At 48.7% G+C, this 23,054-nt stretch overlaps 1 protein-coding gene across 1 annotated transcript in view; it reads left to right on the forward strand.

The window, feature by feature from the left end:
- Window positions 1-23,054, forward strand: part of NHSL3 (NHS like 3) — a 336,808-nt gene that overhangs the window by 221,461 nt on the left and 92,293 nt on the right. The window contains exons 2-3 of the mRNA XM_078680739.1: window positions 11,520-11,675; window positions 15,834-15,889. Coding sequence (XP_078536865.1) covers window positions 11,520-11,675; window positions 15,834-15,889 — 212 coding nt within the window. The remainder of the gene's footprint in view (window positions 1-11,519; window positions 11,676-15,833; window positions 15,890-23,054) is intronic.

The following is a 23,054-nucleotide window of genomic DNA, read 5'->3' on the forward strand; positions in this document are numbered from 1 at the left end:
CACACAGAAACGGAGTTCTGGGGGGCCACCAGGTGTAGCAGCTTTCTTAGGCACTAAGACTACTGGGCTAGCCCAGGGGCTGCTGGAGGGCTCAATTACCCCTAGCGCTAACATCTTAGAAACCTCTTCTTTGATGCTAGCCCTGACCTTGTCAGCCACTCTGTAAAACTTCTGTTTCACAGGCAGGTTGTCACCGGTGTCCACATCGTGGACGCACCACTTGGTGACACCTGGGGTCAGGGAGAACAGGGGGGCGAACTGACCCAAGACTTGGCGACAGTCCTTCTGCTGCTCTGGGGTCAGGGCGGGTGAGAGTATCACACCATCCACTGACCCATCCTGCTCCTTGACTGCCAGGAGGTCAGGGAGAGGATCACTATCCTCCTCCCCTCCAGCATCTGTAGCCATGAGCATAGTCACTTCAGTCCTCTCAAAGTGAGGTTTGAGGCGGTTCACATGTAGCACTCTCAGGGGCTGCCTGGGAGTCTTCAGGTTAACCAAATAGGTAACCTCGCTCTTGCGCTCCACCACCTCGTATGGCCCAGACCACTTGTCACGGAGCGCACAAGGCTCCACAGGCGCCATCACCCACACTTTCTGTCCAGGTTGGAACTCCACTAGAGAGGTGTTCTGGTCATACCACCTCTTCATTTCCTCCTGGCTAGCCTCCAGGTTCTCTTGCGCGAGCTTCCTGAAGCGCTTGGTCTGGTTGCGAATGGCCAGCACATAACTAAACACATCCTGAGGGGTTTTCCCACGGGATTTCTCCCACCCCTCCTTCACCAGAGTAAGAGGCCCTCTGACAGGGTGGCCATACAGCAACTCAAAGGGACTGAACCCTAAGGATTTCTGAGGCACCTCCCTGTAGGCAAACAACAGGCATGGCAACAAGACATCCCATTTCCGCCTCATGGGCTCTTCCAGGCCCATGATCATGCCCTTCAAGGTGCGGTTGAATCTCTCAACCAAACCATTTCCTTGAGGGTGGTAAGGAGTGGTGAATTTGTATGTCACCCCACACTCCGCCCACAGGGACTTCATATACCTAGAAATGAAGTTTGTCCCGCGGTCCGAAACGACCTCCTTCGGAAATCCCACCCGGGAAAAGATCCCCATCAGGGCACGGCCCACCACTGGGGCGGTGACTGTCCTGAGCGGAAGGGCTTCCGGGTACCGAGTGGCATGGTCCACCAAGACCAGGATAAACCTGTTGCCTAGGGCTGTCTTGGGATCCAGGGGCCCCACGATGTCAATGCCCACCCGCTCAAAAGGGGTGCTCACCACGGGAAAGGGCTGGAGGGGTGCCACGCACTTCCCTCCGCTCTTGCCACTGGCCTGACAAGTCTGACAAGACTTACAAAAGGCAGCGACGTGCTTCTTCATCTGGGGCCAGTAGAAATGGGTGACAAGCCTGTGATAGGTCTTGTCTTGCCCCAGATGTCCTGCGAGAGGCACGTCATGAGCCAGACCCAGTAGGAAGTTCCTGAAGCGCTCGGGCACTACCAGCACTCGGGCTGCGCCGGGCTCAGCGAACTTAGGCTCACTATAAAGTAAGTCATCCTCCCAGTAGATCAAATGCTCCTTGGACCCCAGGCCTGCGGCCTGGTCGGCAGCCTGCTGCCGCACACCAACGAGAGAAGGGCACTCCTTCTGAGCCTGGCAGAATTCCTCCCTGGAGGGACCACCCTCTTGCTGCCACTGGGACAGCTCAGGCAATTCCCCTAGTTCGGCCACCTGCTCCCCTGTAGGTTCCAGGGCATCCCCTTCCGGGTCTGCCTCCTCCTGGACCGTGGGAACAGTGGGGGCCGGTTTCCCGCGCCCTCTACCCCTTCCTCTCTTGGCAGGTCCCTGGGCCATTGTTCCAGGCTCCAGCTCTGTTAGACCGCCTTCTCTTGCTGTCATTGCACGGGTGGACACACAGATCCACGCAGGCAAACCCAACATCTCCAAGTGAGTCCGGTGCTCTACATCTTTCCATGGAGAGCTCTCCAGGTCATTACCTAATAGACAATCTATAGGCAAGGCATCACTTACAACAACTTCCAATGTACCGGAGACTCCTCCCCATTCGAATGGAACCCGTGCCAACTTGCAGAGGCGCACTGAACTGTCAGCTGCCACCACAGGACGGAGTACATTGGGAATGATCTGCTCTTCAGACACCCATTGACACCTGACAGATGTCACACTGGCCCCGGTGTCTCTCAGAGCGTCTATCTCCTTTCCATTGATGGTCACCTTCTGCCCATATTTCTTAGTGTTTAAGGGCAGCAAGGCTTCCTGGGCCATCTCTTGGTCTCCTAAAGAGACAAGGGTCATCACTGCTAACCCTTCCTCCCCACTAGAAATCAAATCCCCTCCCAAAGCTACACTGGCCAATGCCGGTGCTGGAGCACCAGAGGGTGCTGGAGGTTTCTTTGGACATTTGGGGGCAATGTGCCCCACCTCCCCACATGTAAAGCAGGTAGGCGGGGGCCTGTTGTCCTGCTTGCCCTTACGGGGCCAGGACTTCTTAGACTTGGGGGGTTGAGACACCTTCTCCTGGGAACCAGTTTGGGGCCCTTTAGAAGACTCCTTTTGATTACCCGTGTCCCCCCCACTCTTCTGCTGGGGACCCTGTCCACCCTTGGCTGGGGTACTTACCACCCCCTTGTGGATCCTGGTGCTAGTCCACCGGTCCGCCTCTTTAGCAAGCTCACTGGGATCAGTTAACTTGCTATCCAAAAGATGCTGGCGCAGCTCTGGGACACACAAACTACTTAAGTGCTCCCTACTAATCAAGTGACACAACCCCACATAATCAGTAACTTTGCTGCCCTTCATCCAACCTTCCAGTGCACGCGTGTACATACTCACACACTCCACCCAAGTACTTGAATCAAGCTTCTTGAAGTTCCTAAACTTCTGGCGGTACTGTTCAGCAGTGAGCCCATACCTGAGGCACAAAGCCTCCTTCATGGCGGAGTAGGACAAAGCATCCTTTTCTTCTAAGGGTGCCAAAACATCCCTCCCAGAGGCCTCAAAATGCTTCCACAATCCTGCTCCCCAATTCCTCTCAGGCACTTCATTCATCTTTAGGGCTAGTTCATACGCTCTAAACCACGCATAAATATCATCACCCCTCTGATAATTCTGTACCAGATCCTTTGGTATGTATACCTTACCCGCCTGTACTGGTTGTGCGCTGCCACCATTAGAACTGGACACCCTCTCTTTATATTTGATGGCCAATTCCTTCATGCCCCTCTCATGAGCCAATTCGAGCTTCTTCTCCTCCAAAGCGAGAGCATCCCTTCTCTCCTGCGCCGCTCTCTCCTGCGCCTCTCTCTCAATTTCCAGGCGCAGTTTCTTCTCATCGGCGTCCGCTCTGAGTTTCAAAAGCTCAATCTCATGGGCCCTAGCTCTCTGATTCTCCTCCACTTCCTCTGGAGAAATATTCCTACTGGAGTGGTTGCTGCCAGCCTTAGATGCTGACCGCACTGGCAGATCACTGAGCAAAACAACATTCTCTTGTGTGCCGTCCACTTCAGTAGCTTCCGCTAGATCACCATGTTTGGCCTCCCACCAGGCCCTCAGAGCTTTCTGTAGCTCTTCCTTGTTTGCGCTGCCCTTCGCTGGGCATCCAAGCTGTTTGCAGAATGCTTTCAGTTGATCCTTGTTATAGATGAACAACTCCTGGATTTCAAATTCCCCTACCACTTCTACAGTCACGCTTGGCGCTTTCCGAGACATGATGCTTCCTTCCCTTTTCAACAAAAGGTTTCACCAAAAAGAAAAAAAAAGTCTTGCGCAACCTGTGCTGCTAAACTAGACTAGTGATGTACAAGAAATCACTGCAGGTCAAGTGCAATCATTAGTTCAAAATCCGCACCGCCAGCCACCAATGTTAGAACCGGGAGTCTCTGGTTGGCAAAGGTAAGTACCTTGGCCCAAGTAGGGACCCCTAGCTCCGGTCAGGGCGACGGAATAACCCTCTGAGATAACCCCTGCTCACCCTCTAGGTAGCATGGCGCGAGCAGTCTAGGCTAAACTCGGAGACAATGTGGATAACATTTGCACTTAACACAACAGCAATTCCCAATCCACCACAAACTGAGACCACACAGGTAAGTATATATAAAATATAACTTTATCTAGTTTCAGCAAGGTAAATCAAGCAGTTGCACGACAGTCACTTCATTATTAAAATGAGGCACTTAATCTTAATGGTGGTACGTAGTTTCAGGAAGTTGTCATATAAAAACAAATGTCTCAAGTCTCTTCAAATCAGTATTAAACCTAATGCCACCGATTTATAATGGCTATGCTCTAAAAACGAGCAGTCCAAACAATGCCAGCGTTATTAAACTATGCCCCAATGGTCCCCTGGCTTCAGGGACCACAAGCGCTCCTAGCGCGTCTCACCCGGTATCCTGAGGGAGGGGGGACTTCTTTCCCCGTGCTCGCGGTGACGCGGGTCCCCCAGGGGCACCTCGCGGGGGAAGGCTCAGTGTGGCTCCCGCCCGGCCGGTCTCCGGACGCTCTCCGCCCGCTCTGGATCCTTCAAAGAGCAGCGGGGAGCAGAGACGGCAGGCCAGGGGCTGGAGCACATGCGGAGATCCCTCGGCGAGGTCAGGTCACTTCTTCCCGGGCCCGGCGGTGATCGCGCTGATTCCTCGGCTTCTTCGGCTGCCTCAGCGAAGGCAGCCAATCCCCTCGCGGCTCCTCAGGCGAGCCTCCACAGCACCCGGGAGTCAGCCAATGGCAGTGCGGCTCCCGGGACAGGCAACGATGACGCTCCGCTCCCTAGGCCAATCACGGCCCAGCACTGCTGATGACGCTGCGCCGCACGGGCCAATCCCGTCGCGGCGTTAGTGAGGGGGCTCGGCTCCCTCCACCAATGGGAGCGCGGCGGCTTCGTTCTTCGCCGGTTTAGCGCCGATCAGGATGGTGCTTCCCTTGGAGGTTCTCTGGCCCCGGGCAGCGGCGGTGATACGGCCAGCAATTGTTTTTCAGCGCCCCTTGCGCTGCAGAGGCTCACAGGTCTCCGGTCTGCCCCACACACGTGTCGATGAACACGTCGACTTTGGCCCTGCGGTAGGCTGGGTCAGCGCGGCGCTCTCAAGCAGTAGAGAGCAGCCAATGCGCTAAACAGGCAAACCACACGGTTGCACGATCTCCTCGCCACACAGCAGCTTCAGGGGGGGGGCACAGCAGATTCTTGTAGCCTTGGGCAACCTTTATGTTCCTGGGTTGCAGACAGGGAGCCAGCTCTTCTCAGGCCCTTGGAGATTCAAGCTGTAGGCACAGCACACAGCAAAGTCTCAGCAGTTTCAAGCAGGCAGGGACACAGCCCACAGCAAAGTCCCTTTCTCCTCCTCAGCTTCCAGTGATACAGCAGAACAGGTCAGCCCTTAGAGCACACAGCAAGGCAATCTTCCTTTAGTTCTCTCGCCGTCCTCCTTCCAGCAGAGGGTCCGTCTTGATTGTAGAATTTCAGAATCTAATCTTCTGTAGTAAGGGGTCCTTTCCTTATACCCCTGAACGCCTTTGAAGTCCTTTGTGCACGGGGATCCTTGGCTCTGGAATGTTTCTGGTGTTCTTCTTCCTGACAGCTTCAGGGCCAGAGGTGACAGTGGGTCGGCAGGGGAGTTAGCCAGCACGGTGGTCAGGCAGGCACAGCCCAGCACTATCAGGCTCTTCTCTCTCCCCTTCCCCGGGCAACAGATGTCGCCTTTCACCCCTGGGCTGACTCCAACCCCCTCCGGGGCCCTGCAGCTCCTGTCACGCAGGCATTCCACACACAGGCCCAGGCACACAGAAAGGTTTATACAAAAGAACAGCCACTTTCTAAAAATGCTATTCTCAACCCCAGGATCCAAAAACAACCTTCACCAAAAGATGTGTCATTTAATTCTGAGTTCAGGGATATCTTTCATGGATGTTCCATCTTGTTCCTATAGGGAGATAGGCTGGGATCCAATGGGACCAGCCTCCCCAGGCTACCCTAGGGAGCCCTACAGCCCTACAGCAGTGAGCACACAAAGTGGCTGCTGCTCTCTACCAGAGCATGTTACCTGCACTAGTACACGCTCTACCCTATCCATTCACTGCACCCTACCCAGGGGGGTACCTGGAGCCTTCCATAGGGGTGGCTGATGTGCACAGACAGGGGAGGGTTAAGCCCAGCCAGTGGGGACACTGGCCAGGCAGACATGGCAGTCCACTGACTGCACACAGGCCCTGCGCTGGCAGGCCTGAGACCCCCTTTTTGAGCTACTCATGTGGGTGGCGCAATCTGCGCTGCAGGCCCACTAGTAGCATCTGTCATCCCCAGCCCTGGCACACACAGTGCACTTTACTAGGGACCTCCTGGTGATACAGATATGCCAATCAGGTATACCCAATCAATATGACAATTTACAGAGGGAGCACTTACCCTCTGACACTGATCAGCAGTGGCAGAGGGTCCAAAGCATCTAAACCAGCAAAAACGAAATCCAGCACAGCATCAAAAATACATGAGTCAGAGGCAAAAAGATGGGGGGAAAACCATGCCAAGGATGTCAGGTCTAACACTTCCGCATGAAGTGCAGGCTATTGTGGTTAGGGCTTTAATCCTTTCTAGGCTGGACTATGCCAATGTTTTGTAACTGGGTCTCCCAGATTTCCCAGTTCAGCAGTTACAAGTTATGGTAAGCATACCCCTCGGTATTCACAGGCTGTCTAAGCAAGCCATGGGAAGCTCTGCGGCGTCGCTAGCCACCAGAAATCCAGGACCATGATGTATTATTGTCTTGATCTCGGCTGCAGCTCGCACTGCTGCTTCCAGCTCTCTGCAGACCTCGAAGGTGCGGTACTTGACTCAAAGCTACATCTTTGAGGTTGTGTGCGCCTCCTTCTGTTACTTTCAAAGTTCCAATCGTAACGCTGGCCCCTTGGGTGTCCTATAGCCGAAGAACTTCAGCAGTACTGCTTGTAGACCAGAGTTACTATGCCAAGCTAGAAGAGCGCGACAGAAATCTGGCAGGCGGTGAGCACCATCCTTGTTTTGAAAAGTGACCTTACGGAAAAACTGGTTTGATCATAACTGTACAACCACAATCAGCCTTCCACCATCAGTAAGCGTTTTAACTGCTGTGCTTACTCAGTACAGATTGTACACTGACTTTTATTGTTGAACATGGATACGTATTACCTATTATATGAGACCATCCGTCACACGGTCTCTCCTGGGTCAGGCCTTGACTTTGCGACCAGCTGCTGATGAGCTGCCGAAACTGGGACTTTCTGTCTAGTCCTTGTAGACTTTTTACCAGGACACGTGACCTCTACGGAGGGCTAGCGAGATCACCTTTTGAACTGCTGGGTGCTTACTGCAGTCCCCGGGGTCTGTGGTTGCTGTTACACTCTGTCGCTAGCCATGTCCTTTTATTTCGGTTTTATATTTAATGTGAAATACAAAGAACAAAGAGAGGCACACAACAAATAACATATAATATGCAAAATTGACGAATCTTTCAGGGTCTTCAGTGTGGAGAATTCTTATTTATTGATATCACAAGTTGAGAGATACACAGCCTCAGCCAGCGCATTTCACCCAAACGGGCTTCCTCAGGGCTAAATATCGAACTCCTCACTTCAAAGTCCAAGGTTTGCCATCTGATCTTAAGTTTCCAATAGCACATCACTTTTTCTTATTGAGTTTTTAGGCAAGGGTCCAAATTTTGTTAGGAGTAATAATATGTTGAACAATCAAAATGGCTGATTCCTTGAAAAACTCTGGGCTCTCACCAGTATGAACCGAGTTTTAGGCTGTCTTCACCTCACGAATAAAATCATGATCAGATTGCCGTGTTTATTAAGTCCTTCGAACTGCCGTGCTTCTTCATTTTAATAACAGAAGCCAACGTGTTTCATTGTCTGTTGATACTTATCTGCAATTTCTTCAGGGCTAGCGGGTCAGTCCTCGCCGCACTGTAAATCACAGTTAGATACCAGGTGGTTGCCCCCTTATGACATAGATGCTGCTACCTTCTAATGGTGTAGTGTACGTGTCCATACAACCTGGAGAAATCTGCTGGGTTTGGCTCACTTGCTCCTCACTCTTCAAAGCCATTTTGTTTGTTTGGCGTATTATTACTCCTAACAAAATTTGGACCATTGCCTAAAAACGCAATAAGAAAAAGTGAAGTGCTATTGGAAACTTAAGATTGGATGCCAAACCTTGGATTTTGAAGTGAGGTGTTCAATATTTAGCCCTGAGGAAGCCCGTTTGTGTGAAACGTGTTGGCTGAGGCTGTGTATCTCTCAACTTGTGATATCAATAAAGAAGAATTCTCCACACTGAAGACCCTGAAAGATTTGTCAATTTTGCATATTATATGTTATTTGTTGAGTGCCTCTCTTTGTTCTTTGTATTTATCATTGTATTAGGTCTTGCGGCAGTGGACCTTAGAGGTGGGCACCTGTTTATTTACAATGCGAAACACATATAGTGATTAAAGGGTGAGTGTGACTTTAATCGTCCCTCGCTGCCATCGCATCAGTTGAAAATTATATTTAATGTGGCATGGTCCGCAGCCTCATGTTGCTTTCATTTAGTTACTACGAACCAGGGATGTCCCACGTAGGTCCAGGGGATCAAAATCCGTGCCAGGTTTTCAAGATAACTGCTGACTATGTGATTTATTTGTGTTAAGACAGATTAAGCTTAACCCACAAGGCATCCTCCCTTCTCGATCTTTGTTGGGCAATCCTGGATACAAATCAATGCAGTTGTCAGGGAAAATTTACTTCATACATATTCACTTATTTAAAATAAGCATTGGCACTGCCAATGGGTCTGGCTTTAAAGGCATGTTGTATGGTAATGTGAATCGTTACAAGTAAATAGCATGAGATGAATATGTATTTGTGCAAAAGCAAAGAACTGTAGAATAATGTTGATGAAGGTTAAATTGTTTGGTGACAGTTGCACTATTCACCCAGACCTAAAACCCTTGTAGGTTAATGACTGCCCTCCTCCCATTTGTGCTACTGCCAGAGTAGGACAACACAATAAATGATCTAGTTATCGAAGACACTTTTACAGCATTGTAATGTCATGTGTCTGCCCTTGAAAGTTTAACCTCAGATCGCTGGATAAATACAATTCAAAATGAGCAATGATGAAATGCTGAACAAATCAAACATTCACCCTCCCGTCACAGTTCTGGGTTAAATCCATCGTTTTTTTTGCTTCTCATTCCAGTTTAGACCCAGCCATATGCAAATCAGTCTTGACCCTGCTCTTGCATGGGATCAGTCCAGCCCGTGTCTTTTTGATAAATAAAATGATTACAGCTGCAGTGAAGGGCAGGCACTTTTTTTGAGGAAGCACACACGTCTGACCAATCCCAACATAATTGCCTGGGGACCGCTGCTCTCTCAAGCCAGACCATAAAAATATAGAAACTTGCATCTTTGTTATCCCTTTTAATGCATGAGCTAGCTCATGGTTTTGGCATGGCAAAAAATAAAGGGCTCTCGTGTCTCCTTTTGCCCAATAGGGCTAAATGGTACTCGTAGACCGGAGCGGCGGCCATTAGGAACGCTACAAGGCTGTGGTTTCATACATGCCATTGAACAGAAGATGGTCAGAGCTAGACAAAGGGTGCAATACTGTGCAGGCGGTGCCTGGGTGGTGATTAGGGTCCGATATGGAACCTGAAGCCAATTGAAGTAAGTTACCCAGTTATAGGGACCTTCTTGAATGAAAAATAATTATTGGTATGTTTTCCTATATTATGTTTACCTAGGTAGAATGTAGGAACACAGCAAAAGCAACTCTTTAGGAGAGCTGCTTTCATTACAGCCAAAAAAATAGCATCATCGTCAACACATTTTCAGTGCGATATGTTCCAGATGTTTGTCAATACAGATGTTGTGATCTGCAAGTAAAAAAAAAATGTTTTCGCAGCTCTTTATTGGAATCCTTGTGCCGGCAGTTGCTCATTTGCCTCTGTGCTGTAATTGCTTACATTCACTTACTGAGCAATATTTATAAAATATTCTTCTTATGAACTGGAAGTTTTACAAAATGAGGTCCCCATTGCAGACTAGAAGCCCCTATCAGAAGAACATTCCATTTTGAGGTGCATCCGTTGTGCTGTGGCATAATCCTGCCGAGGAGATGTGTCTAACGCTGTCCTTGGAGAACAGGTCTACTCAAACACCTCTCCCTGACCGTCCCTGCCCCTCCATTGAGTGTCCGCCGAGAGGTCTGTGGTGCTCAGTCCTCGGGCATTCGGTGTAGATGCTCGGCAATCTATGGTTGTGTCTGAGTAACAACTCTCTGCACACTTGTGTAGTGAGAGTAAGGATATTGGGGCACTGCAGTAAGAAACTTTTAATTGTTGGGGTGGTAGAGTGAGGATCTGTAAAATGCTGAATATTCGAGAAAGAATACCTTTTTGGAGTGCCAGAATTAGAACCGTCTACATTGGGGAAGTGCCAGATGAAGAACCTGCAGTTTAATTTGGTGTCAGACTAAAGATGTGTTAAAGGTATTTGTGTCCCATAAGAAGCATTACGGTATTGGGGTGGCAGATTAAGGATCTCAGTAATATTGGGGTACCAGATAAAGACTCTTTGAGGCTCCTGAAATGAGGATTTATAAAATATGGTGGTGCCAGACTCAGGATCTGATGAGTATTGGGGTCCCTGATTAGGAATCCTCACAATAATGGGGTACCAGAGTAATAACCTGTAACAATATGGAGGCTCCAGAATGAGATAGTTTACAATATTGGGTTGCTAGACAAGCTGTAAAACATTGGGGTTTCAGACTAAGAATTTTAAAAGTAAATTGTTGCAAAAGTACAGAATTTAAAAAAAACAAAGCAGAATAAAAATCTGTACGTTGTTCATGGATATGGTGGCAAAATATGGATTATGAGGGTAGCAAAATAAAAGGTAAGTAAAACATGGTGCTGGAATTAGAATCTGTGAAATATATATTGTCTGAATTTAAATCTGTAAAACATTGGGGTGCAGAGTCACTGAATGACGTCTTAGGCATTGGGGCACATTTCAGGCTCGCTGTTTGTACTTTGGGTGGGACAGGTGCCCGCGACATTATTAGGCTGAGCGTAGGCGAAACCACAAGACATACCGGAGGCAGGACGGGGACGTTTTGTGAAGGTGTTCAGCAAACAATATGTGTGTTTACGGGCGCGTGAGCTGTACACCAGGCACCACGCCCTCCTCCCCCCATGATTGCTGCACCAGTGCTTCATGCCTGAATGGTGGGAGTGGGTGGAAGGTGTTACTGCTGCGACACGCCCGTCGAAAACCAAATATTCCAGAGAGAAGGTGCTCTGTGGGGGGTGTCCCGCATATGATGACGCACTTCCCGCAGAGCAGGGCCTCTCTGACAGTGCTCCCGACCAGTGGCTGGCCGGGGTGACCTTGTAGAAGCCAGGCGCTGTGTATTCTAGGAGAGGTGACGTTGTGCTGACTGGATCTAACGAGCTGTTCTTTCTCTCTTCCGGTTGTAGCTGCCATCAAGGCGGAGGAGAGCAAGCGGCAGGGCGGCCAGCACAAGAGCGGCGACCGGCAGCAGGAGAATGTCTTCTTCCCGAGCAGCCGCCCGCCCGAACTGGAGGAGCTGCACATCCAGGCGCAGGAGGGGCTCAAGTCCAAGCAGCACCAAGGTAGCGCCTCGAGGGGCGTCTGCGCCGCCGCGGGCCGCGAATGCCCTGGCGGCAAGAAAACGGCCTAAGAAATGAAAACTGTAAAACACCTGCATATATACACACACTTTGACTTACTGCTTTTCCACTGGCCAAATCCATCTGTTGTTGTTCGAACTTTGCTTCTGCTCAGCTCAACGTACAGCATGGGGCAATGAGTCACCACACTTCACCATTTTCTCTATTTTACGCCCGTGCATATTCAGCTAAAAAGGAGTGTGCTTAAATGGCAACGCGTGTGGGATAATATTTCACTTTGCCAATGCCCTTTCTCTCTACATTCTTCATCCTTTTATAGTTATTTTCATTCATTCCTTCATATGTGTTTAAACTGTATCTTAAGGTCACCGGCATTCAAAGTCAATAGGACTTCTTCTTTGGCATCACGCCCGCTAAGAAACACCCAAGTGTTTATTTTTCAAATATATGCAATTGTCAATTTTTAAAAATAATTATAGTCCCATTGCTGCCACGTTTAGGCTGCAACATGTTTTATTCCTTCTTTTTCTTTTTTTGGTATATGCCTGCCATACAAAAATATTTTTTTTAAATGACCATTGCACCCACTTGCCAAAGCCAGACCTAGCAGTTTGCCAATGCTTGTTTATTTTAGTTTTTGTATAGTACTATTTGCAACGTAATTGCCACTATTAATCGTTTTATGACATAGGGACTGTAGATTACTAAAGTAACAGGTGTCCTTGTACCTGTTCTCCCTTCCTACAAATGTGTAAGTCATCACTGCCAATAAGGGCGGGGACCAGAGAGCATTTCGTTTTTAATCACAAAGTTAATTCACAATATAGTTTGATTGCAAAGTCATAACATAACCTGGATGGATCATGCAAATAACTTTTACCTTATAAATTCTGAGCAAGCTGGCATTTTCCATAAACAATGAGAAATAGTCTCTGATCCCTGGTTGGCCCTTCTCCTTTGTAGGCTCTGTCTTCGACACTTGCAGACTGATGTGTATCCATCGAAAGCTAGGCGTCACGATGAAGACATGGATCTTCCCACCCCCTTCCAGTAACAAAATCCCATTCTTCTGTACCTTGAGCCTTCTTGCAGTTCCCTAACAATGGACGTATGTTGATGAGACGAGCACTGAGAGGATCTGAGCACTTTGTCTCCTGGAGGCTAACTTTGTAGTGGCTGTTCGAAAGGGATTATCATCATGTTTCTTTAGGCCCTGGATGAAATTTACTGTGGCTTGTAGGATGCCCCGAAGGAATGCCAGTCTGGAAGGCAATGGAGCAGGGTGCTACAATCATCCAGATGCAAGAGTATAGGAGAGCTCTAACAACTGCTGTCAAGTCACTTTCTGGAAGAAACTTTCACTTTCTGTAGAAGAGAGAACTGGTACCAGACAGTCTTTGTTTTTCTGGCACCGGGTTCCCGGAGAGTGAGGTTGTTGCCCATGGTGAATCAAGGTTATTTGGCATTCAGTAAAAAAAAAAATGGTGATTGAAGCCGTCAAGGTTCATGATAGAGGCAGGTTTGTACTATTTCCTGTTTATTGTTTTCAACAAACAGGAATTCTGTTTTGGTTGGATGGAGCTTCGAGTAGGTGCTTAACCACTTGCATGCTAATGACAATGTGAACTCGTCATGAGGCACACTGAATCTGTGCTCATGACAAGGTCAACTCGTCATGTATAATGGGATTCATAAATATGCAGCACAGGAGGGGAAAACCCCTTAGCAGCCAAGTGGTTAATACCCAGCTCTGGATGATGTCCAGGCAGTGTTGGATATCTGAAGCAGAGTTGTGTCCAAGAAAAAGTGGTTTAGGCAAAGTTGTTAGGTTAGAAAGCGTCATGGTGTGTTCCAAGAAGACTTCTCGTACTTTTCCATGAGTGTTCGATCTGAGAACTAAGAGTAGCACACGCATTCTTGCGTGATATTGCCTTTACCCATATGTTCTCAGCTGAAGCAGTAATCTGAGGTGCTCAGCTGAGCATTGGTGGGTGATACCACTGCACTGGCGGGTGATACTATCTTTGCTCGGATATGCACAGCTGTAGCAGTGTCGTATGATATTGCCTTTACTCCGCTGTGCTCAACTGAAGCTTTTGTTGAGTGATGTTGTCGCATTGTCGGGTGATGCTGCATTTCCACAGTTGTGCTCAGCCGATGCTTTACTCAGATGTGCTCAGGTCAAGCATTTTCTGCTGATACTGGCTTCACTCAGACGCAGGTTCGTACACTGCCTGGCGCACTGTTCAAAGGATGCCACTGTAGATGTTCGCAAAAAGTGGCTTACCTGTGGCACCGATCTTCATACTGAGGCTCTACTATCGTCCTCTAGACTTGCCCCCTCCCAAGGGACACTTCTTTATTCTCGTTAATGGTACTAGGACGGGGTTCCCCTTCTACAGACCTTTGAATGCCGAAAGGTGCCGATAGAAACTGGCACAGCTGCCGAGTTTAAAGCCAAAACGTTCTGCGGGTGTTTCGATGCCCTTCTGGACAAAGGAGATTATTTCAGACACACGAGGATAACACTTCCCCAGGCTTGGAAATTAAAGTTTCTGGGAAGAAATATTTTTGTTTTGAGGTTAATAAAGAATGCATTTACAAAGGCCTCCTTAAGGAAGGGGATAGCTGAATAGTGACTGTGTGGAACATTAACTGTACTGTTGATTTAACAAGTACTAACTTTCACCGGTTTGTTGTTGTGGATGAAATAAATCTATCCGTACAGGAGACAATAAACCCCATCGCCGGTGGTGTCTCACTGTGACAGGCGAGGCAACTCAGCTCGGGCGCATGGTTGCATTAATGAATGTACACTGCGGTCATAGTTCACCTGCATGCTGGAGCTACGGACAGAATACATTCTTCTGATGAGGGGATTAGTCCCGAAATGCATTGGGATTTGTGTAGAAGAACAGAATTGAATCGTGTGATATCTAACACGAAAATAATCAACATTGGAAAATATTCCAAATAAATAAATCCTGAATACACAACTGTCACCGATTGATAAGTTGGATACACTTAATGAACTTTTAAAGATTTCTTTAAGGAGTGCAAGGTGGGGATACTGATCTCACTCGAGACAACGCATTTTCAGTGCATTAATAAATGCCCATGACGGACGTGGTTCCAGCCCCCGGGGTTCATAAAAGCCCTCACTGCCTCTGTGCTCACTGACCAGCGTTCACGAATGTCTCTTACTCCCTCTGCTGTCACGATCTAGAATGAATAGGCACCCCTTACTGCCTGGCTGTGTGATCAGTAGGCTCCCCGAACGCCCCTCATTGCCTCACTTCCACTTTAGCAGTCTTTATACATGCCTTTTACCTACTCCCTCAGGGTTGATACGTGTGTTTCCCCCTCTCAAGGGATCATGAAGGCCTCTCGCAGCGTTACACTTACCGCACTATCACTCATAAATGCTCCTTCGAGCCCCTGCTGCCTTTCCATGCTTCATAAATGCTCCTTCCTGCCTCGCTGTCATCCTCTAGGGTTTGTAAATGCCCCCGCATCGAATCTGTTCTCACCCCAAGTATTATAAACCCCTCACCCTCCGTCCATAAACCTAAATGTGCCTAGTGCCTCTGCTGTCTCTCTTCTTAGTTAATAAATGCTCCCTTATTGCTCCACTCTCTCCCACCAGGCTGTCTCTGCCCTCCCTCCCTCCCTATAATTCATAAATGTGATCTAATGCTTTACTCTTCAGGCCTCCTGAATGGCTCTCGTCCTCTTTTCTCACGCCCTACCATTCATTCATATATATGCACCTCCCACTTTACAGGGTTCATACATCCTCACCACTTCCCCCTCTCTAAGGTTCATAATGCCTCTCACTGCTTTTGCTCTCACCCTCAAAGATTCACCCTCACACCTTACAGAACTCCTAGAAGACTCCAACTACTTCTTTCTTAGCCTTTCTCGGGTTCATAAATGCCCATCACTGCCACACTCACACTTGGGAAGGGTTCATAAACCTATCTCCGTTCTCGCCCTTCCTTTCTGAGGTTTGTAAATGCTGGCCCGAGCCTGGTGAACATCAGAAGCCCGCAAGATGCTCTGTAATGCTGCCACAAACTGGTTATTAGATAATATGACACTGGCATGATGTTTCCTTTTGTTTTGGTTTTGCCATTTCAGATAAACACAAACACCATAAAAATGACAGAGATGAGACGGACACCAACAGCATTGTGGTGAGTACCTTATTACTACTTAATCTGAAGGAAACCCTCAACTACCCCAGCCCGCCTTCCCAATTGTTGCTAATACCGGGCTGTTCTCTGAAGGATCATGTGAGGGCTCTCTCTTCGCAAGGTTCTTCGCTTAACCTTCCTTGCGCCTGCGCAGTTTGCCACTTGCCCTCTTGGGTCGAATTCAGTGTCCCTGGCATACTTTTTTGCCACGCATTCTTTATTGCTTTCTCTTTGCTAGTCTTTGGACAGTACCAGGCTAATGGCATGCACTCATTTTATAATATGTGTTAATACAAAATTTTCTAGCTATCGCGACAAGAATTTTAGATTCTATTAAGGACACAGAGGCGAGGATTATGCTTTCTCATTTCTTTACTGCACAAAACAGCAGCCAATGAAAATGAAAACTACAAATGTAAAAACAACATTTCCCATGAGGCTTTGAACCACGCCTCTCATACAACAACCAATCACAGTGGCAATAAACATATATAGTATCGAGACACTAATCTGGCCTCCTCTTTCTTTGCGCGAACAGTCTCGTCATAGTGAACAAAGTCTTAACTCTCAACGGAGAGAACAGATCCTATAGGAAATCCCAACATAGAAATCCAGAACCACAAGGAATCATCCTCCACCAGGAAGGGACAGCAGCATCATCCACAGGAGGCAGTTAACTCTTGTTGGAATCGTTTCCTGAAACAGAAAAGAGGTTTGAGAAAAGAAGCCCACAAATCCTATTTCTCAGAGGGTGGGTACAAAGTTGTTAAACAACATCATTACAAGACAAAATCACAGTTACATAACTGTCCCAACGGGTGGGATAATCCTCGCCTCCGTGTCCTTAATAGAATCTAAAATTCTTGTCGCGATAGCTAGAAAATTTTGTATTCTATGGCAGGACCGGAGGCTTCTGATTATGCTTGTTCAAAGCTCATAAATCAAGCTCATCAAGCACAGCATCAGAAACATGTGGAATAGGCTTATAATAAAACACCTTAAACGTTGAGGCCGAAGACCAATCAGCCGCCCTGAGGATATCTTCTAAGCGGGACCCTAGTAAATAGGCTTTAGAAGCCATCGCACCTCTAGCTGAATGCGCACCATAAGCAGAGATATCAATGCCAGCTTCAGACATGATCCATCTAACCCATCTGGCCAAAGTAGCCGCAGCGACAGGTTTGAAGGGTTTTTGAATAGATATGAGCAATTGTCCCAAAGGATCAACCCTGTGTGCAAAAGTACGCTCCTCATAACATCTGAGACATTGCAACACACACAGCTTGCTGTTATGAGGAAAGGCGGGATATTCCACTGAGCGTGACATGGTCTTAGTACGTCGTGTGATCACAAAGGAGACACCCTGAGGAGAAAACATCCTACCAGCCAAATCCAAAGCTCTAACATCCGAAACTCTGCGACATGAAATGAGGCACAAAAGCATAGTGAGCTTAGCAGGGAGCTGTTTCAAAGACAAATCACCATTATGGGGCCAGGTTTCCAACAAATTAAGCACCTTTGTAACATCCCACATTGTGGAATACCTGGGCCGAGGAGGGTTAGCCACACGCACACCTCTAAGCAACTTACAAACCAGGGGATGCATCCCCACTGGTTTACCGTCAATGTGGTCCTGACCAGCAGAAATTGCAGACCTGAAATTGTTAACCGACCTGTAAGCCAGGCCTGCAGCTGCACGCTCAGAGAGAAAAGTCAATACCTCAGTCACATTTGATCCCACGGGATCCACCTGTTTTGAAAGGCACCAACCCACCCACTTCTTCCAAGAAGCAGAGTATTGTTTCCGGGGGGAAGGAGCCCACGCCTGCTGCATAAAGCCGGAAGCCTCTTGTGAATGGCCTACAAGGCATTCATGTCTCCGGAGAGCGTCCACACCATTAAGGTCAACTGGTTCTGCAGGATCAAGGGATGGCACGCTCCCACCGGATCCTGCAGAAGGGTCGGGAAGACAGGGAGCCGGAAGGGGAGATCCACAGACAACTCCAACAGTGTGGGAAACCACGGCTGAGTCGACCAAAACGGAGTCACCAACACTATCGTCGCCCTCTGTCGGCGTACCAGCGCCGCCACTCTCGGAATCAGTGCGAACGGTGGAAAGGCATAATTCCTCCGCCGCCCCCAGTGGTGAAGGAACGCATCCGTCCCTATCGCCATCGGATCCGGTCTCCAACTGTAATATTGTGGGAGATGGGTATTGAGGCGGGAGGCAAACAAGTCCTTCTGACAAGGGCCTCGCATAGTCATGATCTGAGCAAACAGCAATGGATGGAGTCTCCAATCGCTGAAGTCTCGGAGAAATCGGGAGTTCCAATCCGCCACCTGATTGAACTTCCCCGGAAGGTACTCCGCCACCACCGAGATCTTGCGATCCAGGCAGAAATGCCAAAATTCCTTCGCAATTTGAACCAACATTCGGGACCTCGTCCCCCCTAAGCGGTTGATGTATCTCACCGCTGAGACATTGTCCATTCGGAGGAGAATACAACAATTGCTCTTCAGTGGTGAGGTAGACCTGATGGCGAACGACCCTGCCAACAACTCCAGGCAGTTTATGTGCAATGCTAGTTCGTCCGCCGACCAGCGTCCTCCTGTGGTAAAATCCCCACAGCGAGCGCCCCAGCCCCATTGACTGGCGTCCGATTCGACTATCACATCCGGGGCTGCGCCGAAGATGGCCCGGCCATTCCAGGCTGACATATGATCCAGGCACCACTGAAGCTCCTCTCGAGCTTCCGTTGAGAGAGGAATAAGGTGGTCGTAATGAAATTTCCTCTGCAAGTAAAAGATCTTCAATCTCTGAAGGGCCCTGTAATGCAGGGGCCCCGGGAAGATGGCTTGGATAGACGAGGCCAGGAGGCCCACTATCCTCACCAGCACTCGCAAAGAGATCTTCTCCTTGGTCAGTGTGGAGACTATTTCCCTCCTGATGGACCTTATCTTCTGAAGAGGAAGAAGCAGCTGAGCTGACACAGAGTCTATCAGGAAACCTAAAAACTCCATCTGCTGATTCGGTATCATCACTGACTTTTTGGTGTTGATAACGAATCCCAGATTCTGCAAGAGGGACACAGTCCACTGTAAGTGGGTGAGAAGGAGGGTGCGCTCCTGGGCTAGAATAAGCATGTAGTCTAGGTAGATGATGAGGCGAACTCCCATCTCCCGAAGACGAGATACCACTGGCTTTAGAAGCTTGGTGAAGACCCAAGGGGCTGAGGAAAGACCAAAGGGGAGCACTTTGTACCGGAACCACTGCCCTTTCCAAGGAAATTGCAAGAATTTCTGATGAGAGGGGCAGATGGGGACCGTCAGATAGGCGTCTTTCAAATCTAAACGGACCATCCAATCGTTCTCCAGCAAGAGATCTCTTAAAAGTTGGATACCCTCCATCTTGAAGTGGCGATATGCAACGTGAGGATTGAAATCTCTCAAATACAGAACTAGGCGTTGACCGGCGCCTTTCTTTTGAACTAGGAAGACATTGCTGCTGAAACCTCCGGGAAGGAAGGGTCCCACAGCAATGGCTTCCTTGGCTAACAAGTCTGTTAGTTCTGAGTCGATAAAACTCTGTTCTAGAAGGGAAAAAAGGAGAGGTGGGGGAGGGAAGGTCTATAGGGGACATTCCAACATCTCTATTTGATAACCCCTGACGGTCTGGAGGACCCATGCATCTGACGTTAGGTGTGACCAATTCACCACAAAATGACGTAGCCTGCCTCCCAGCGGAGTGGAACACACCTGACTTACCCGAGGACTGATTGTCGAAGTTCTTATAACCTCTATTGACTCCTCGGTTATAGCGACCTCTGAAGCCGCGGGATCTTGACGGATAGAAACCGGCCTGGTCCGGTTCCTGTGTGTATCCTCTGCCCCGCCTAGGGGCGTAGCCACGTTGAGGACCGGGATTTGAATAACGGCCGGTCGAGCGTCCTCTACCACGCCCGGCCCTATGAGAGACCTGATGTAACACCCTCTTCAAGGAGGTCTGAGATTTATCGAGGGAGGCAAAAGTATTAACGAATTTAGCAATGTCTTTCACGAAATTGTCTCCAAACAATTGTCCTTCCGCTAAAGGACCCGGCTCCGACGAAGCCAACTCTACCAACTGAGGATCAATCCGGAGTAACACTGACTTCCGACGTTCTGAAGCAAGGGCGCAGTTGGCGTTGCCGAGCATGCAAATGGCACGTTGAGCCCAACCCGCCAGGACCTCAGGGTGAATGGCATCCCCTGTTTCTTGCGCCTGAAGGGCCAGTTCCAAGATTTTTGCTAGAGGTCCAGAAAGGTCGAGGACCTTATCTTGGCACGCTCTGAGCGCGCGATCAATACCTTTCTTCGGGTCTTTCTTGTATTTCTTAAGAAAGGTTGTCATGGACGTGTCAATGTCCGGAGTGATGGCCACCTTGTGGGCTAAGTCGGGGCGGGGGCATTTGGATTTTAGGCGGGCCCTGACCTCCTTGTCAAATCCCTTGCGGAGATGAGTTTCCATGTAGGCTGCCACAGCGGGGGGAGGAACCCAGTCGGAGGACCTGGGGTGTACAATGTCAGAAGGGTCAAAAGAAAAGGGGGTAGGAATAACAGGAGAAGACGCATGCTTCCGTTTCTTAGTGCGCTTGCGTGGGGCAGCGTCAGAGGAATCAGTATCGGTGTCCGTGCCAGTGGTGGTAGTATCGGGGACGGGTGAAGGAGGAGGGCGAGACGGTAAAGCCTTGTCGCCCGAAGAAGATTCCTTTGCCTTACACAGCTTACCATTGGACTGGGCGTGGGGCCATGCCGAGTCACCAGCAACTTTTTTAGGGGGAGGGGGGCGGGATGGGTCGTGCTTGGGCAGAGGAAGGGGTGTACCAGGGGCCAAAAGCTCTAGTTTTTTGGCTAAGGGAAGTAGGGCTGAGGAAAGAGCTTTATCCAGTTTAGCGTCCAACCTTTTATCAATCAAGTCCTCCATGGACTCTTCCTCATATTATTCATCTTGTCCCTGGTATCCACACGCAGTACCCTCCTCATCGCAGTATTCAGAATCTGCCATCATCACCAGGAATTGAAAATTCCACTCAGAGTCCCCAGAGGGAAGCACATTAACAGCCCAGGCAAGGGCGTCAAGCAGGGGAAGTGCCAGGCACAGGAGCCGGAAATACCAAGGAAAACAAATCAGGCTAAGTCCAGTTCTAGGACTAATGGAGGGAAAACAGCCTTATCGCGTTGCAGAAAGGCTGCCCAAAAATTGACCCACTCCCCAATCACAGGGAAGTCAGGGGTTAATGTCGTGAAGCTCCGATTTTAAATCTGAGGGCAAAACGCTGCTTAAGTTCTCCAAAAACGGCCCTCGGCTCCTGGCCAACTGCGTGTAAACCCCTCTTCAGCCGGGGGCAGAGCGTCAATCAGGCACAATGAGGTAGGCGCGCGCATATGAGACGCGCGCGACCACCGTCAGCGCACGCTGGGCGTCAGGCGAGCTCCGGCGCACTCCTCTTTCCCCGAGGGGGGGCCAAGTCCCTCCGAGCCGCGGACCGCGAGCAAACGCGGCCGCGGGAGAAGCAGCGAGAGGGGAGACAAACGGGGACCCGACAGCGCTACACGCGCTCAAGAAGCTAAGGGGCCGATGCGGAGCGGGCCAGAGAGGCGCCGCCCCGAAATCAGTAAAAGAGGAAAAAAGCCGCCGCGGCGGCCGAGCAATATAAACAAAAACCGACAACCTACAAGAAAGGTTAGAAGTCGTGCTAAACACAGCAATGAGTATAGCAATAAGCAGTCAATAGCGCTGAGGCTAAGCATACATGGAATCAGCCAAGAGGCAACAATAAGCATATATCGTAAAGAGCACTTATCTGGGCTGCGGAGCAGCAAAGAAAGAGGGGGCCAGATTAGTGTCTCGATACTATATATGTTTATTGCCACTGTGATTGGTTGTTGTATGAGAGGCGTGGTTCAAAGCCTCATGGGAAATGTTGTTTTTACATTTGTAGTTTTCATTGGCTGCTGTTTTGTGCAGTAAAGAAATGAGAAAGCATAATCAGAAGCCTCCGGTCCTGCCATAGAATCCCTTTCCATCTGGCCCTTGGCTATAGTTTGAGTCTGCCTCATCCCTTTTGTAAGTCTGTCTGCAGTGTGATCTTTCTCTCCGCCTCTGTGTCTGTCAGTCCCTTCCTAGTGGTGTGCTCACTATTAGCACCTTCAAATTGTTGAGCTCTTCCCAGTAGTCTGCACTCTCTCTCCCTGTAAACTGAGGCGTGCTTTCTCGCATTCGCTTTCTTCTTTGCAGCATCAGTGTTTACTCTCTTCCGTGCTTAATAGTTATGTCTGTATTTTCCCTGCGCTCTCCCATTCTCTGAACGTCTGTCTGCCTCTTCAACACATTCTACTCTCTTTCATGCTTTGTCTGCCTACCTCTTCTAAACTTCTTCACGAGGTATGCTCTCTCCCAGTCGCTGTATGTCTCTCTACCCCTTCCCAGCAGTCCACTCTCTCCCATGCTCATACAGCAAATGAAAGCACTCCAAAATCAGTGTAGTCTTTAATTCCACTAACACAACTAGAAATATTAGAGTCCTCAAGATCTGTAGTATATTGGTAGCCTCATACTTGTATTCCGTCCATTAAATACACTCAAACACATTTGGTTGTAAAAGATATATTCCATTTTTATTCTTCAATCTTCTTCAGATAAAAAATATCATATGAGCCCAGCCAACATATTTTGGCCCAACAAGGGACTTCATCAGGGCTCTGGTAAACGCATACGAAAATATATTTACAATTATATATTCTCACAAGAGCAAGTACATACAATATATCTACATTTCACAACACAAAGACACAAAATGTCTTAAAAAATCATGTAGGTTGATCATAACCATCAACATCCTCACTGGACAATTTCATATTATTCGTCTTTACTACTGCTGCCTTTATTTACATGTTAATTACAAGGCTCGGAGCCATCTGGTGTTGCCCATTCATAATTATATTATAAACGAAATAGTCAAAATACATTCTTAAATCGTGTAAGTGTAGCAAATATCATCATATCCACCCAAGTGTGTGTGTGTATATGTATATGTGTTTCAGAAAAAAACCCAGTAATAATTCCATCTCAAAGCTAATCCTACTTACATAGATTATGGCTAGAAACTACATAGATTATCAGACA

Source organism: Lissotriton helveticus, chromosome 3_1 (genome assembly GCF_964261635.1).
Source record: "Lissotriton helveticus chromosome 3_1, aLisHel1.1, whole genome shotgun sequence".
In the NCBI taxonomy this organism is placed as follows: domain Eukaryota; kingdom Metazoa; phylum Chordata; class Amphibia; order Caudata; family Salamandridae; genus Lissotriton; species Lissotriton helveticus.